The following is a 15,137-nucleotide window of genomic DNA, read 5'->3' on the forward strand; positions in this document are numbered from 1 at the left end:
CCCATCACAACATCTCAGAATCCAATGTGACAGGTTTCTTCAGGTGTCTGTTTTGTCTGACCAATAGTCCGGAATCCACAGATATTCAGTTTACTATGATATAAAACAGAAAAAAGCAGCAATTTTCTGGTTGATCCACTAATAATTTCTGCTCTAGATCAGATATCTCCTGATTTTAGTCAAATGTTTTCATTTATTTAGGGAAAGTTCTTGTATGTGTGCTATTTAATATTTGTGACTTTTGGCTTATTTGTTAAATGTGCCCTATACGATATCCAGAGCATTGCACACTATTGTCTATGTAAAGATATAGAGAAGTGATGTCTACCTGAGCAGAGAATGAAGTCTCTCTCCCTCTGTATGTGTTGTAATCAGAGCTTCTCTGTGCTTTGTTGACATAGCCGAGACGGTTGCGTGTGATTTTAATGCATGTTAGCTCCCCCACTGGCTAGCTCATGGCTGCCGCTCTGCACTGCTCTCATGGCGGTTACAGCTGATGACACTGTCCCGACCGACGGCGTCGTTGCGGGAGCGTAGCATCCACCCTCCAGTTCTCCCCCCAGGTTAACACTGTTATCTCTGTCAGCACTGTTACTGTTCCCTCGACAAAAAGCCAACGGGATGTTTTTAATTGGGTTTTGGATTATTGCAGAAAATGAGCTCTGTGGCAAACAAATGTTAATGATACTTACACATTTTGTTCAGCAAGATAATCTTCACAAATGAACACTACTTTTATGATTTTTGAAGTGCGAATGCAATCGGCAGAAGTAACAAGCTAACGTTAGGCTATAGACCAACTACACAACGGTCGCATGAGCGCGAGTATACACAACGAGGCTGTAAAGGTGGACGAGTCGGCGTGATGACGTTTAGTAGTCTCATTTAGTCACTTGTTAGCAACCGCCTTTTCAAAGACATATAAAAGCTTACAAATTCATGAGTGGGATATTTACTGACGTATTTTATGTGATAGAACAAAATATTAAAATCTCTTCAGCTTGTGTTAACCACAGACCTTATTTCAAGCATCTAACTAAAAACCCATTGTCTTCCAGACAAGAGAACCGGAGAGTCCTAAAATGCTAACTCATTCCAGGTTTTAGGACTCATTACTGTAGCACTCTATAGGACTTTGTTAATTGCTCAACTTGCAAAGTAAAGCAAAGGCCTTTTCACCATTATGTGTTTCAGTATTCTTTAAAACAAAAAAACAATAAAACAACAACAACAAAAAAATAACTCTTAGTATAGTGCTGTCTTTTAATTGACATGCTCTCAACTGTATGGATATTCTGAGCAATTTGTGTCCCCAAGGCATCTTAATATATTCATAATACTACTACTTTCCTCCCATTTGCCTCTCATACGCTGTAGGTACCACTGACTGCATTTCCAGACATAGTTCATCAGGTATTTAGGCCATGGAGAGTGTGCTACTTTAATACCAATCTTTGAATCAGTGTGCACCATCTACATGTCACTAAGTGAAGGATTAACAGCAGACTGACTGACATTTATAGGGACAGAAGACCTCCTATTTGAGAAGATAGAACCCAACCAGACTGTTGAAACTGGCTCGACCCAAAGAAGACTCTTTTTAAAAGCTGTTCCTTCTGTGTGGAGTTGAGGTTTGTCTGAAGTATTCTGGCAGAATGTGGCAACACTTTGGCATAGCTTTTCCGGGCCGGCAGGGGCATTTAAATGATCCTGGAGAGGGATCTGAAGGAGTCCTACCCACTGGGACAGGCTGAGAATGTTTTCCCCAGGGCTCCGGGGACAAAAGCTCCCTCGCTTCACTGAGCACTCCCAATGGAGTTACTTAATATGTTAAACACCGCTGCTTACTCAGAGCAGCTCAGTTCATTTGTAAGCATGTCGTCACCTCAAGACCAGTGCTCCCATAGTGCATTCTTGTCAGCTATTTACAGGCACTTGGTACAGAATCAGCTTTTTAACACAAGAGCCTGTTGATGCTCTCCTGTATGTGTTGAGACATGCAAGGCCACAGTGATCACAGGCCTTGGTGACTTATCACTGACAGTAGGGTTCACCTGTTAAAACACCATGATATTCCTCTCTTTGTACCAGCCAGCTGTGGGTCTTGACCCAGATATTTTCAGCTCATTTCAGGCTTATGCAGATCTCTGAACGAGGACTGAAAAAAATTGGCATTTAGCTGCATTTGCTGAATGACACCCCATTTATATGGAAGATCTTGAAGCCAATCTTTCTTCTCTTACTTGACTCTTTTTCTTTCTATCTTCTGTTATCTTATTCTGTAATATTCTTTTTGTCTGTTGCCTGATTTTGTGTTGTTTTGTCTGCAACTTTTTATGCTGCAATCTTGGGCAAGTCTTCCTTGCAAAAGTGGTTTCCAACTTTAAAGGGGCTTACAAATAAGTGTTATGGCTCATTCACAGCAAGAGCAAAGCAAATTTTCCATGTGGCGCGATTATATACAAAGTCAACGCAAAGAGGCGCATGGACGCAAATTTGAGCTGGGCAACCCGAATGGGGTGACGGACGTGATGCAAACACGTGAAATTCGCGTCATTTGCATGAGTTGAAATATTTCAACTAGAGTGAGAAAACTGCGTGATGTTGCGAAAGCCGATCAACGTTGAGATTCTCTTCCTGTCATCACCGACGTCCTGACGTTGTTGAATCAGAAATGGGGGAAAATAATATTATAGCTGTCTCTGGTCACCCAGACCTATCATTGTACAGAGACCGGACGAAACTCTGTGTATAAATGTTTGTGTATAAACCACCAAACTGTCTAGGGCACATATGTCAAACTCAAGGCCCGCGGGCCAAACCCGGCCCGCAGTGGTATTATTTTTGGCCCGCAGGATAATATCTAATTACTATTAGAGCTGGCCCGCCGGTATACTGCACGCACCACTAATACTACAAATCCCACAATGCACTGCCAGTGCGTTGCCTAGTGAGGGCCTGCAAGCGCGGGCCTTCAAGCGCGAGCCCTTGCACTACTCGCTCATCAGCAGCTTTATGGAGCTAGTCAACTGTGGCTAACTTTCAGCTATCCCACTCCCCAAAAAATGGCTAAACGAAAGGTGGACTTTGAAAACAGAGGTTTTCAAGGCAGGTGGGAGGCAGAGTATATGTTCGCGGATATAAAGGGCAAAGCTGTTTGTCTTGTGTGCGGAGACGGTGTGGCTGTAATGAAAGAATACAACGTAAGAAGACACTATGAAGCGAAACACCACGACAGGTACAAGCATCTGGACATGAAACAGAGGCTCCAGAAGGTAGAAGAGTTGAAAAGAAGTCTGGTGTCACAGCAGGCTATGTTCACAAACGCCAAATCACAAAGTGAGGCTGCTGTAAAGGCTAGTTTTATTGTGGCAACAGAGGTCGCTAAATCAGCCCGGCCCTTTACCGAGGGAGAATTTGTCAAAAACTGCATGATGAAAGTTTGCGACGTCGTGTGCCCAGATAAAAGGCAAGCATTTTCAAATGTGAGCCTGAGCAGAAACACCGTTGCTGATCGTGTACGTGAGCTTGCCACCAATCTACAACAACAGCTGGTGGGAAAGGGAAAAGATTTCATCGCATACTCCCTTGCTGTGGATGAGAGCAGCGACACTTCTGATACTGCCCAGCTGTCAATTTTCATCCGTGGAGTGGACTCAAGTCTGTGCGTAACAGAGGAACTTCTGGGATTAAGATCAATGCATGGCACAACTACGGGAAAAGATCTCTTTGAAGAGGTATCCAGATGTGTAAATGAAATGGGGCTGCCTTGGGATAAACTTGTGGGACTGACGACAGATGGAGCGCCCGCGATGTGCGGTCAAAAGAATGGATTGGTGGGCAGGGTCCGGGAGAAGATGCGGGAGGAAAACGGCGCAGGTGAGCTGACAGCTTATCACTGCATCATACACCAGGAATCGTTGTGTGGCAAAGCCTTGAAAATGGAACATGTAATGAGCACCATAACACGAGCAGTTAACTTCATAAGAGCCAAAGGTTTAAATCACCGCCAGTTCAAGTCTTTTCTGGAGGAGTTGGGTTCAGAATATGGTGACTTGCCCTGTCACACAGAGGTGCGATGGCTAAGCCAAGGAAAAGTGCTGAAAAGATGTTTCGAGTTGCATGAGGAGATCTGTCAGTTCATGGAAAGCAAAGGGAGAGACACAACAGAGCTCCGGGATAAAAAGTTGCGGTGTGAAGTGGCGTTTCTGTGTGACATCACGAGCCATCTCAATGCGCTCAACCTGCAGCTTCAGGGGCGCGACCATGTGATCACAGAGATGTACGCTACAGTGAGAGCTTTTAAAACCAAGCTGCGCCTGTGGGAGACGCAGATGCTGCAAGAAAACTTGAGCCATTTTCCGTGCTGCCAAACTATGAAAGAGCAGGTCTCTACCGCCGTGTTCCCAAGTGCACAGTTTGCTGAAAAACTCAGCATACTTGGTGCCGACTTCACACGGCGATTTGCCGACTTTGAAGCCCAAAAAAGCAGGTTTGAATTGCTCAGCAATCCATTTGCAGCTGACGTGGAAAGCGCACCAACCAACCTCCAAATGGAGCTGATTGAACTCCAATGTAGTGACACACTCAAGGCAAAGTATGACTCTGTGGGTGCTGCACAGTTTCCACGTTTCATCCCCGACACAATGCCCCAGCTGCGTACCCAAGCTGCTCAAATGCTCTCTATGTTTGGCAGCACATACCTGTGTGAACAACTGTTCTCCTTGATGAAGATAAACAAAACATCACACAGGAGTCGTCTTACTGATGAACACCTTCACTCAATCCTGAGGATTTCCTCAGCTCAGAGCCTGACCCCAAACATTGATGAACTTGCATCCAAGATGAGATGCCAAGTATCTGGCTTAGACTAGTGTGCATCACAGAGCAGCAAACTGAGCTTTAATGTATGTTTCCTTTTTGCACTTTTTTTCTTGTACCAGAGGGCATGTTTGGTTTTTCTTTGGAGGAAATTATTTTTTGGCTGTTGTTGGCCTGTGGAAAAATGTCTTCATTAGAAATTACTCTGGAAAAGCTGCAGATAGAGCCATAAGAAATTAATGCAACAGATTGTTCATTTATTTAATGTTTAATGTTGTTTTTATAGGCAATAACTTAAGCTTTGTTAGTTCCAGGTTCAATATGTGCAATAAGTTAATTTCAATAAGTTTTGCAATAAACATTGAACCAGTTCGGCCCTCGACTTGTACCAATTTTTTTAATTTGGCCCACTGTGTATTTGAGTTTGACACCCCTGGTCTAGGGTATAAACAACCACTTTGTTGTCGTATTTATGCCTAGATGACTTTACCTTGAGTGTTGATGGAGCAGCTGCAAAGCCTGGCACTGATCGATCCAAACTCCATTCAGAAAACGAGCATTTTAAAAGTTGTTTGCTCGTCATCTTGTGGACAGACCCGACAAAGCATGAAGTCAGATTTTTTCACAAATCGGCATCATTATGTCATTATTTCGGCATCTTTTTGATTAGTTTACAACAACGTTGCTGCCGTATTCTATGCCTAGATGACGTTGTGTTGATTGAGCAGCTACAATGTTAGCATAGCCTGGCACTGATTGATCCAAACTCCATTCATAAAATAAACATTTTGAAAGTTGTTTGCTTGTCGTCTTGCGGACAGACCTGACAAAGCATGAATTTATACTTTTTACAAATTGGCATTATTATGTAGTTATTTCGGCATCGTTTTGATCAGTTATTACAATTAAATCACAGCACAATCTGTTTATTTTGGGTTCATACTGCCGTAGCGACGTGTGGCTTGCTAGATACAAAAATTGGCTTCGCTCTTGGTGTGAATGCAACATTACACAATTTATTCTCATCCTTTTCATCCAAGTCTTTTTTACAAACAAGAGAAGAAACCACGACACAATAACATGAACAAAGTGAACACAAGACACTCTTAACCTGTTCTAACCTTTTGGCCTCCACCGTTAGTTATGTCTGTGGCTCTTTGAGTTTCAACACCCCCTCTACTCCAGGGTTTCTGTTTAGCCCTTGTCAGCATGTTTTCACAAACAGTGCACTGTTGTGAATGATGCTTTCTGAAGGTTATGTGCCGGTGAAAGGAAGATGACGAGGCTTTTAAGCAGATGCAGGTTCAAACCAGGGCTATCCAGTTAAAAGGAAGTTCAAGGCAGGGGTCAGTGCTCTTGACCTCTGAGCGGTTTAGTGTTTCAGATGGACGTGGCAAAGTGGCTTCCTGACATTCGGCAGGTTCACTCTTCAGTTCCCTAGAGCTACTTCAATATTGGCCCCAGATTTAGATAGTAACAGATTAACATTACTATATTTTCACATAAAAGAAGCAACTGTATTTGATTGTGTGATTTAAACTGTGATTTAAATGTCACAAACATTGTAGAAAAATTAAGTTAAGGCAAATTTGTTTTAACGCCACTAATTTCTAACGCAACTTGCGATTTTTAGGCTGTAGCTGGCTCAGTTTTAAAGCTAGAGTGAAGATACTGACATCATATGAAACTAGAAACTTGTGCTAAATTTTGGCTATGAACAACTGTCATGACCATTTTCAAAGGGGTCCTTTGACCTCTGACCACAAGATATGTGAATGAAAATGGGTTCTCTGGGTACCCACGAGTCTCCCCTTTACAGACATGCCCACTTTATGATAATCACATGCAGTTTGGGGCAAGTCATAGTCAAGTCAGCACACTGACACACTGACAGCTGTTGTTGCCTGTTGGGCTGCAGTTTGCCATGTTATGATTTGAGCATATTTTCTTATGCTAAATGCAGTACCTGTGAGGGTTTCTGGACAATATCTGTCATTGTTTTGTGTTGTTAATTGATTTCCAATAATAAATATATACATACATTTGCATAAAGCAGCATATTTGTCCACTTCCATGTTGATAGGAGTATTAAATATTCGAAAAATCTCCCATTAAGGTACATTTTGACAGATAAAAAAATGTGTGATTAATTTGCGAGTAATCGTGATTAATTATGGACAATCATGCGATTAATCGTGATTAAATATTTTAATCGATTGACAGCCCTATAGTTTAAAGTTAAAGTGAGAAATTGTCCATTTAAAATGGTGACAGGTGTTCTACACGTGATATGCACATTTGTGTTCAGGAGGAGAGCAAACATACAATACACACATAATAATAAATATATAATAAATATGACCTGTGTTTTGCATGTCCAGGTGTGTTTAATGATGGCACCAGTCCTCCTTGGACTCTTTCAGTTCATTCCCTTTGTCACAGTAACAGTGACTGGTGCTTAGGCAGGCTTCAGCCATTGTTTTTACTGTATTAAGAGTTATGTACTGTATATACAGAGTGCTGAACAGGCAGCAGCTGACAGCCTTTTTTGCCAATAAGCCCTGCAGGTGATCCTGGGCCATCAGCTGTCTTTTCCACGCTTGCAGCCCCGAGGGTGCAATCATTGTGTCTAATATGAACAGAGGCAGACAGGAAGTGCTTTCTAATATGCGCGATACATGAGACTATTGTTGTGACATGCTTGTGATTGCAGTATCAGCGAGACAGGTGCACAATTTTCAACAAAGCTGTAATAAATCCATGTATTTGTGACAATATTTTATATCGTATTTATTAACTTAAGATATTAATTGTCCAAAAACTATGATTGTCAAAGTTAATGCAAATTAGTTTTAAAGCCACACATTTTTTTTGAACGCATTATCGCAACTTGCGATTTTTAGGTTGTAGTGGAATCAGTTTTAAAGCTAGAGCGAAGATACCTCAAACTAGAAAACCTAAGGCATCTATTGGTACCAACCATGTCATAGTAGCTTGTTGCGAGGTTAAATAACGCTCCAAATGTTAGCTAAATTTTGACAAGGAAAAAACTGGCATGGCCATTTTCAAAGGGGTCACTTGACCTCTGACCTCAAGATATGTGAATGTAAATAGGTTTTATATCTATATCTATATCTACTGTGTACCCACGAGTCTCCCCTTTACAGACATGCCCACTTTATGATAATCACATGCAGTTTGGGGCAAGTCATAGTCAAGTCAGCACACTGACACACTGACAGCTGTTGTTGCCTGTTGGGCTGCAGTTTGCCATGTTATGATTTGAGAATATTTTTTATGTTAAATGCAGTACCTGTGAGGGTTTCTGGACAATATCTGTCATTGTTTTGTGTTGTTAATTGATTTCCAATAATAAATATATACATACATTTGCATTAAGCAGCATATTGGCCCACTCCCATGTTGATAAGAGTTTTAAATACTTGACAAATCTCCCTTTAGGGTACATTTGAACAGATAAAAAATGTGCGATTAATTTGCGATTAATCACAATTAACTATGGACAATCATGTGATTAATCGAGCAAGACGTTTTATGATCATGATGTGAAAGTGAAACCCCATTTTCTTATGATGCATTGATTCACAGGCATGATTGCAGCTTCCATATATAAACAATATGTGGACTCTCCTTAACCGAATTTGTAAAGTAAAAATAACAACATAGTTCACATCATTACAGGGTTATGTGGTTCCCTGATGACCTATAAGTACATGGTTTGGATTGTAATCTGCAATCTGGGGATGACTAAGTATCCCTCTATGATTTGCTTCCTTATTTCCCCACAATATCCTGTACATGTGTATCTGCAGTCGCGCTCTGTTCGATCTGCAGATAACAGTCCAGTTCAGCATTAGATCAGCGTTTTCTTTTTCCTCCACTGCTGCACTTTCTGCTTGCCAAGAATGTTCCAGTATAAAATGATCTATGAGGACAATGCAGGGGATCAATACGGAGCAGGGACGGAGCGGAGGGGCTCATAGTTTACAAGATTTGACTCTCATGAATGCACCAAATATGTGTTTGTGAAATCTAGATGTTTATCGTCACATTTCTGTACAGTTGTAATTCCTGAAAGTGTCGAGTGTCTTCATTCATTAGGCGTGTCTGTTGAATGTTGCTGATGCGTACATCCTGCCTGTATTTCATGGTCAGAAATGTAGGGCTCATATGTCAGCCTCCCAGTTTCAGTCGCAGCAGTGTTCAGTAGCTCTCAGATGCTTCAGCTGCTATTTGAGCTGCACGAATCGGTGGACGGCCACGTTTCAGATTCCTCACCTGTTTCTGTCTAGCCGGTGGTATATGATTCACTCCAGATGGGAAAACCGGAGCAACGTAAACTGCATGCCGAGGAATAAAAAGACATCAAAGAGCTTGCCACACCCTGAATACATTTTCATCAATATTTTTACATTAACAATAGATCACATGACTACTTTATGTGAAGCTTGTCGCTTGTAGTGACAAACACACAGAGAACTAGAAAGGCACTTGGAGAGCGCAGACCTCCGCCAAGGCCAAATGCCCCCGCAACATCTCACAATGTTAATGGAACTGAAAAATAATTTGTGTATCTGCCCTGTGTTTCGGATTCGCATCAAAATGTAGTGGATTCTTCTTTTTGCACACCCTTCCATCAAGTTTCTTGTAAATTGGGCCAGTAGTTTTTCCATAATCCTGCTGACAAACAAACAAACAACCAACAAAGGAGGTAACTATCGCCCGACTCTGCTCTTCCCCTCTCTCTCGCTCTACTGAACGTTTTAGTGTCTTTCAGCTTGTTTTGGTTTTACAGTCGCAACTTAATTGTTTTGGTTCAGTCTCATTTACAATGTTTTCAGCTGCAGGGGGCAGCCATTTTCAGCAAAACAGCTCTGATAAACCACTGTACTATCTGCTCAGCACCAAACATCAGACAAAGTTGGCAACTAACATTTATAGTGATGTAAGAAAATATTGATATACTTGATTATCGCAATATAATGTCTTGTGATACTGTATTGAATCTCAAAAACACTAACTTTCTTGTTATTAATAGCTTATAGGAAAAGTTTGGTGACAGACAGTGGCTCAGATTGCACAAAAACTACAGTGGTGCTATGATGTTGGATGTTACAGCGACTTCCATTCCATACTATGAAAGTTTTCCAAAAATTTGATTTTAAACCGACGGCTCCATTATGGAAGCGTAGCACCCACCCTCTGGTTCCCCACCTAAAATCTATGTAGAAAGAAAGGGCTGACGGCAGCAGCAGACAAGCAGCTGACACGCAGCTGAACACCCGACGCGTGAATCACGCAGCCACCACGCCATGCAGCCACCACGCCATGCAGCCACCACGCCACCACGCCATGCAGCCACCACGCCACGCAGCCACCACGCCACGCAGCCACCACGCCACGCAGCCACCACGCCACGCAGCCGCCACGCACTCCTGACGTTCCCTGTGTGTCCCGGGCGTTATAGCTGATAACGCTGTCCCGACGGCACCATTATGGAAACGTAGCACCCACCCTCTGGTTCCCCGCCCAGGTTAACACTGTTAGCTCTTTCAGCACTGTTGCCGTTGTTTTCACTGTTAGCACCGTTAGCTGCTAGCCACTGGCTCAGCCGTCGCCATGTTGAGAGCCGTGCGGAGGCAATAGAAACGCTTCCAATCGCACAATTAGCACCTTTAACGGGTGGTAATATGTTGGTATTATGTTTACAGCCAGTTTCTGCTACCCCCCTCAAGTGGCCTAAAAATGTACTTCTCCACAACAACAATTTAGAAATACACATTTTTACAGCATAGAACTGTCAAACCAAGATTCAGAGCTTAAGACTAAGTGATGTAGAAAAGAGTTTTGAGGAAACCCACATTTCCGATTTGTTCAGCGATTGTGTAAAAGCAGTGAAGTAATTTCAGCAATTGACGAGATGAAAAAAAAGTAACCTGTACCAGAAACATGGATTACAACAAGTCCAATAAAAGTGAGTCCCTTGTATGATGAAGAGTTTGTATTCTAGGTGTATAATTCAGTGTGTGGGTAGTGACTGTGTGGTCGGTTTAGGGGTCTGTATTCCTCAGTAATAGTGTAATCCCGTTAGAGCTGTCAGTGAGTCTGTCAGTCAGGCTGGTAGATACGTCTGGCCACGTGGCCTCCTAATTTAGCTGATGTGATTACATAATGTCATTAACCCCAGATTTCCTGTAATTCAGAAGGGCGACTGCCTCTGTAAATTGACACATCCTCTCTAATCATCCACCTCTTCCTCTAATCCTCGTCTCGGTGGGGTGTGATTACGCTCTCTCTGTATGCTTTGTTTTGTCAGGGTGAAGGGGAATCAGCTGTGGGATTGAAACCAGGTGGCTCTTAAAGCACTTGTAAGACGAGTTTTAAAAACAACACTGCTGCTGAGTGTTGAGCTTTCCCAGAAGTGGCCAGAAGGTGGCACCGTTAGTGAAGCTACTGCAGGCAGATGCTAATTACCAGAATTGGTGGAGGCCTTAATGATAATGCATTCACAGAGTTAAGTGCTATAAAGACAGCCTCTATTTTTTACAGCTATTACCATGATTTGTATTCCCTTCCTTTAATCCTGCCTAAATGGTCCTGTGGGCTACACATTAATATGCATCTTATGCCATTAAAAGCATTTTCTCCAATGGGGCTGGCGCTGCCCAATCCATTAACATCTGCAGTAACACTTGTGTCTGTGTGTCAACACTTCTCCTGTTTTAAAATAAAGCTTTATTTCCATTTTTACAGGCAATTACATTTTAAAGAGTATGTTTTTTAAATAGTGGATATTTCACTTTTGAACAAGCTGTATTTTGGCTAACTTTGTTTGCTTCTTTCTCTTGTGTTTTTTTCTTCTAGGTAAGTGGCTGTTCCTGCCTTTAAAACTGTTTGTGGGTTTGAGTTGTGGCTCCCTGGTGATGGTGTGGGCCAATCGATGCTGTCGGCTGGCACAGAAAGGGTGAGCTGCTAATGCTATGGTCTTCTCAGACAGGAGTTTTATAAAATTGAGGTCTTTGTCACAATGTACTCCCATACTATTCATCCAAATTAATTTCCCTCTTGTTACACACCAGCTTTGTACTCTTATGTGGCGTGGCTTTTAGATGAATACAGCTTTTCATTTGACATAATACTGATAGTGACTGGGCAGCCTGTGCCGTGGTTGTTAGTGTGGTTGTTGGTGGCTGCAGGATGTTCGTCATCACGTCTGACAAACTCTTTGCTCTGATGCCAAGTGAATCAACTGTATCTGATCTGCAGCTCGAGGCTGTGTCTCTGTCCCTGTACTTGTCCCTGTGTTTTCTTTCTGTACTTGTATATCTAAAATTAAATCTTTAACCCCTTGGTGAGAGGATGAAATCACATGCTTTATGTGTGATATTAGAGCTGAAACAAATTATTATTTCCATTTGATTTATTCTGTTGATTATTTTTTTACAATCAGTCATTAAATGGCGGCATCTAGCGGTGAGGTTGCAGATTGCAACCGACTGAAACTTCTCCCGTGTGCAAAGCGTGTAGGAGAGCTACGGTGGCTGACGCAAAAATGCGAATGGCCCTGTCTAGAGCCAGTGTTTGGTTTGCCTGCTCTGGGCTACTGTAGAAGCATGGCCGCCGGCTCCGGGAAGAGGACCCGCTCCCTATGTAGATATAAACAACTTCATTAGAAGACTTCACATAGGGCTGCACAATTAATAGAGTATTAATTGCGATCACGATTTTGTCTTCCCACGGTTCAATGAACATGATTGACTTCTATATTGACGTTTAAAATGCTCTGCTCATAGAAAACTCTGCAGCATAAGTCGAGTGCTTCCTAAACTAACAGCTTGAGATGTTCCGTCAATCAGCAGCCCATCGAAGCCGGACGGTTTTCAGCAGTCTCATTATTCCGATTTTTCGCCAGTCACACAGTATGCAGCCGCCACATGATGGTTTTACGTCGGCCCACAGCAGCACAGTCACACACACACACACACACACAACATGACGTCGGTGTGGAAGTTCTTAATAACATAAAACTGCAATTTGTCACCACTGTAAGTCCAAAATAAGCCATGGAGTAACAACTTTAAAAACATTTGGAACAACTAACTTAATCAGACTCTTATTATATTGTAATTCATTCCCATGATGCTGCTCAGAGTAACCACCTTAACCGGCTCGTCTGCTGACAGCACAGAGCTGACCAGTTCTTTTAACGGAGGTTCCATTGTTCCATTGTGATGTGTTCAAGCTTTACTCAGTAAAAAATAAGTATTTGGCGATTGGTAAATAATAACACTGTCATGATGCGTTCAAATGTAGTCTTGTAAAATGTAATTTTTGGTGAGAAACTTGAATAAATCCAGTTGTTTGAAGGAGATGTTTTCACAGCAATATAAAATAGATAGTAAAGAGAGAAATATGAACTGTTTAACTTAACTAAACATTAGCTCGAAGCAGCTTATAATATATATTAGAACTACTAATGCCAAGATTTGTTTTAATCAAAGTAAATATTTAAGTAAAAACACAATCACTTGTTTCCTAATCATTTGTATTGTGTGTTGTATTTATAACCACTAAAGATGACAATAACAGAGTAAAAGGATAACATTTAGAATCTTTGACAGTTATAGCACAACAAGAAATTGTACTAAAAATATTTTGTCCCTAAAATGTATGAATAATTGTAATAAATAATCATGATCTTAATATTGATAAAAAATAATCATGATTAGCATTTTGGCTATAATCGTGCAGCCATATTTTCAGGTGATTATACCCGAAAGAAAACATACGTATTAGTATTATATTCCATTTCTGTCAATAGATCCCCCGAAATGCTTCACACTGTTCCTCTAAGTGTTGACAAATGATCATCATAACTTCTCAGAGCCCAGGGTGATGTTTTCAGGTTACTTGTTTCTCAAAAACCTAAATTTATTCAATTCACAATTGTATAAATAGCAGTTGTTGTTGATACATTTAATGCCAGTTGACTAATTGATCAGTCGGGTAGTTGTTTCAGCATTAATTAATAGTTATTGACTTGTGGATCAACTTTGTGTGTAGATGTTATGAGAAATGTTTCTATCTTACAAACAAAGTCTGCTTGAAGCTCAAAGTACCTCGAGTTTCCTACACATGATATATCTATCTATATATATATATAGATATACATATACATATATATATACATACACTATATTTTGCTTATGTAGCCAACTATCCAGAGTGGGCTATATTCAAACATCCCTCCCACTTACACTGACATTTAAGTCAGTAATTGTAAGTTATAAAGCCGTCGTCCTTGTGCTGTTTCCAGAACTTGCCTGGCACGAGATGAAGTTCTAAAAGCTGCAGGGGCTGTTTGTTTGCCAGCCCTTACCGCAGGCAAAACAACCGGCAACAGCCAGCAAGACGCCCCACCATGTGAAAATATCTGCTCCCTCCTCACAACACCTCTTCTTTGCCAGTCTCCTTCCAGGCAAATCGTAGTTGCTATCATGCATTCTTGTCATGGTGGTGCAAAGTCTGGGAGTGATCTGGAAAAAGAGGGAGAAGAGGGGGAATGTAGCTGGAGGTGAGGGGAGGTGAGGGGAGGTGAAGCATCACTGAAAGGGTTTATTTTAAAGTAGCCCCTTTCACACTGCCATGGGTTGAGTTTATGAGGAGGGCAAAGCTGATATATAGGACTCCATTAATGGCACCCCACACATATCATGCTGACAAAGTGGCCTCCGAGTCTTTCCCGGACCAAAGAGGGTTGTTATTGCGGGAGTGTCATCCAGGGCTTTGCCTTCTAACTTTTGTTCTTGCTTATCTGGCAGTCAAAAACACCATTGTTGCACCACGGTGGATATATTACCCATTGCCTTAAATTCCCTTCGGGTGATATCCTCCCAATGAAGTTTCTTCTTTATCCGGTAGTTAGTTAGCTTCTCAGAAGACAGTGTTCCAAGTCTGAGAATTAGGGTACTTTAGTGAGCCGTGGAGCTGGCTGCTTGAGGCCTTGAAGCCTCTATAGAGAAAAAGTTGCTGAAGTGTAACCATGTGTGGTTTTTCAGCTACACACAGTACACCATGGATTATACTAGACATGGTTCAATCAAGTTTTTCAGTGCTGATGTGTATTTTTTTGTTTTGGAGAGAACAGCCCCCTTCTCCATGAGCATCCTTCAGCCATGAACAAACCAACATATATACCCTCTCTTTTCAACATATAGAGATAATCTACTTGCTAGAAATTGTCCATGTGGTTGAAAAGTTCACGTTCTGTTGTGAAATTCAGTCAATCACTAGAT

At 41.7% G+C, this 15,137-nt stretch overlaps 2 protein-coding genes across 6 annotated transcripts in view; both read left to right on the forward strand.

Annotated features, from left to right (window-relative positions):
* Nucleotides 1-15,137, forward strand: part of pleca (plectin a) — a 165,368-nt gene that overhangs the window by 66,279 nt on the left and 83,952 nt on the right. The gene's annotated exons all lie outside the window — the stretch shown is intronic.
* LOC141754943 (general transcription factor II-I repeat domain-containing protein 2-like) lies at nt 1,462-5,269 on the forward strand. The gene has a single exon (XM_074614409.1). It carries the CDS (start codon nt 3,066-3,068, stop codon nt 4,872-4,874), a length of 1,809 nt encoding a protein of 602 aa, XP_074470510.1. The 5' UTR covers nt 1,462-3,065; the 3' UTR covers nt 4,875-5,269.

This window comes from Sebastes fasciatus, chromosome 17 (genome assembly GCF_043250625.1).
Source record: "Sebastes fasciatus isolate fSebFas1 chromosome 17, fSebFas1.pri, whole genome shotgun sequence".
Classification (NCBI taxonomy): Eukaryota; Metazoa; Chordata; class Actinopteri; order Perciformes; family Sebastidae; genus Sebastes; species Sebastes fasciatus.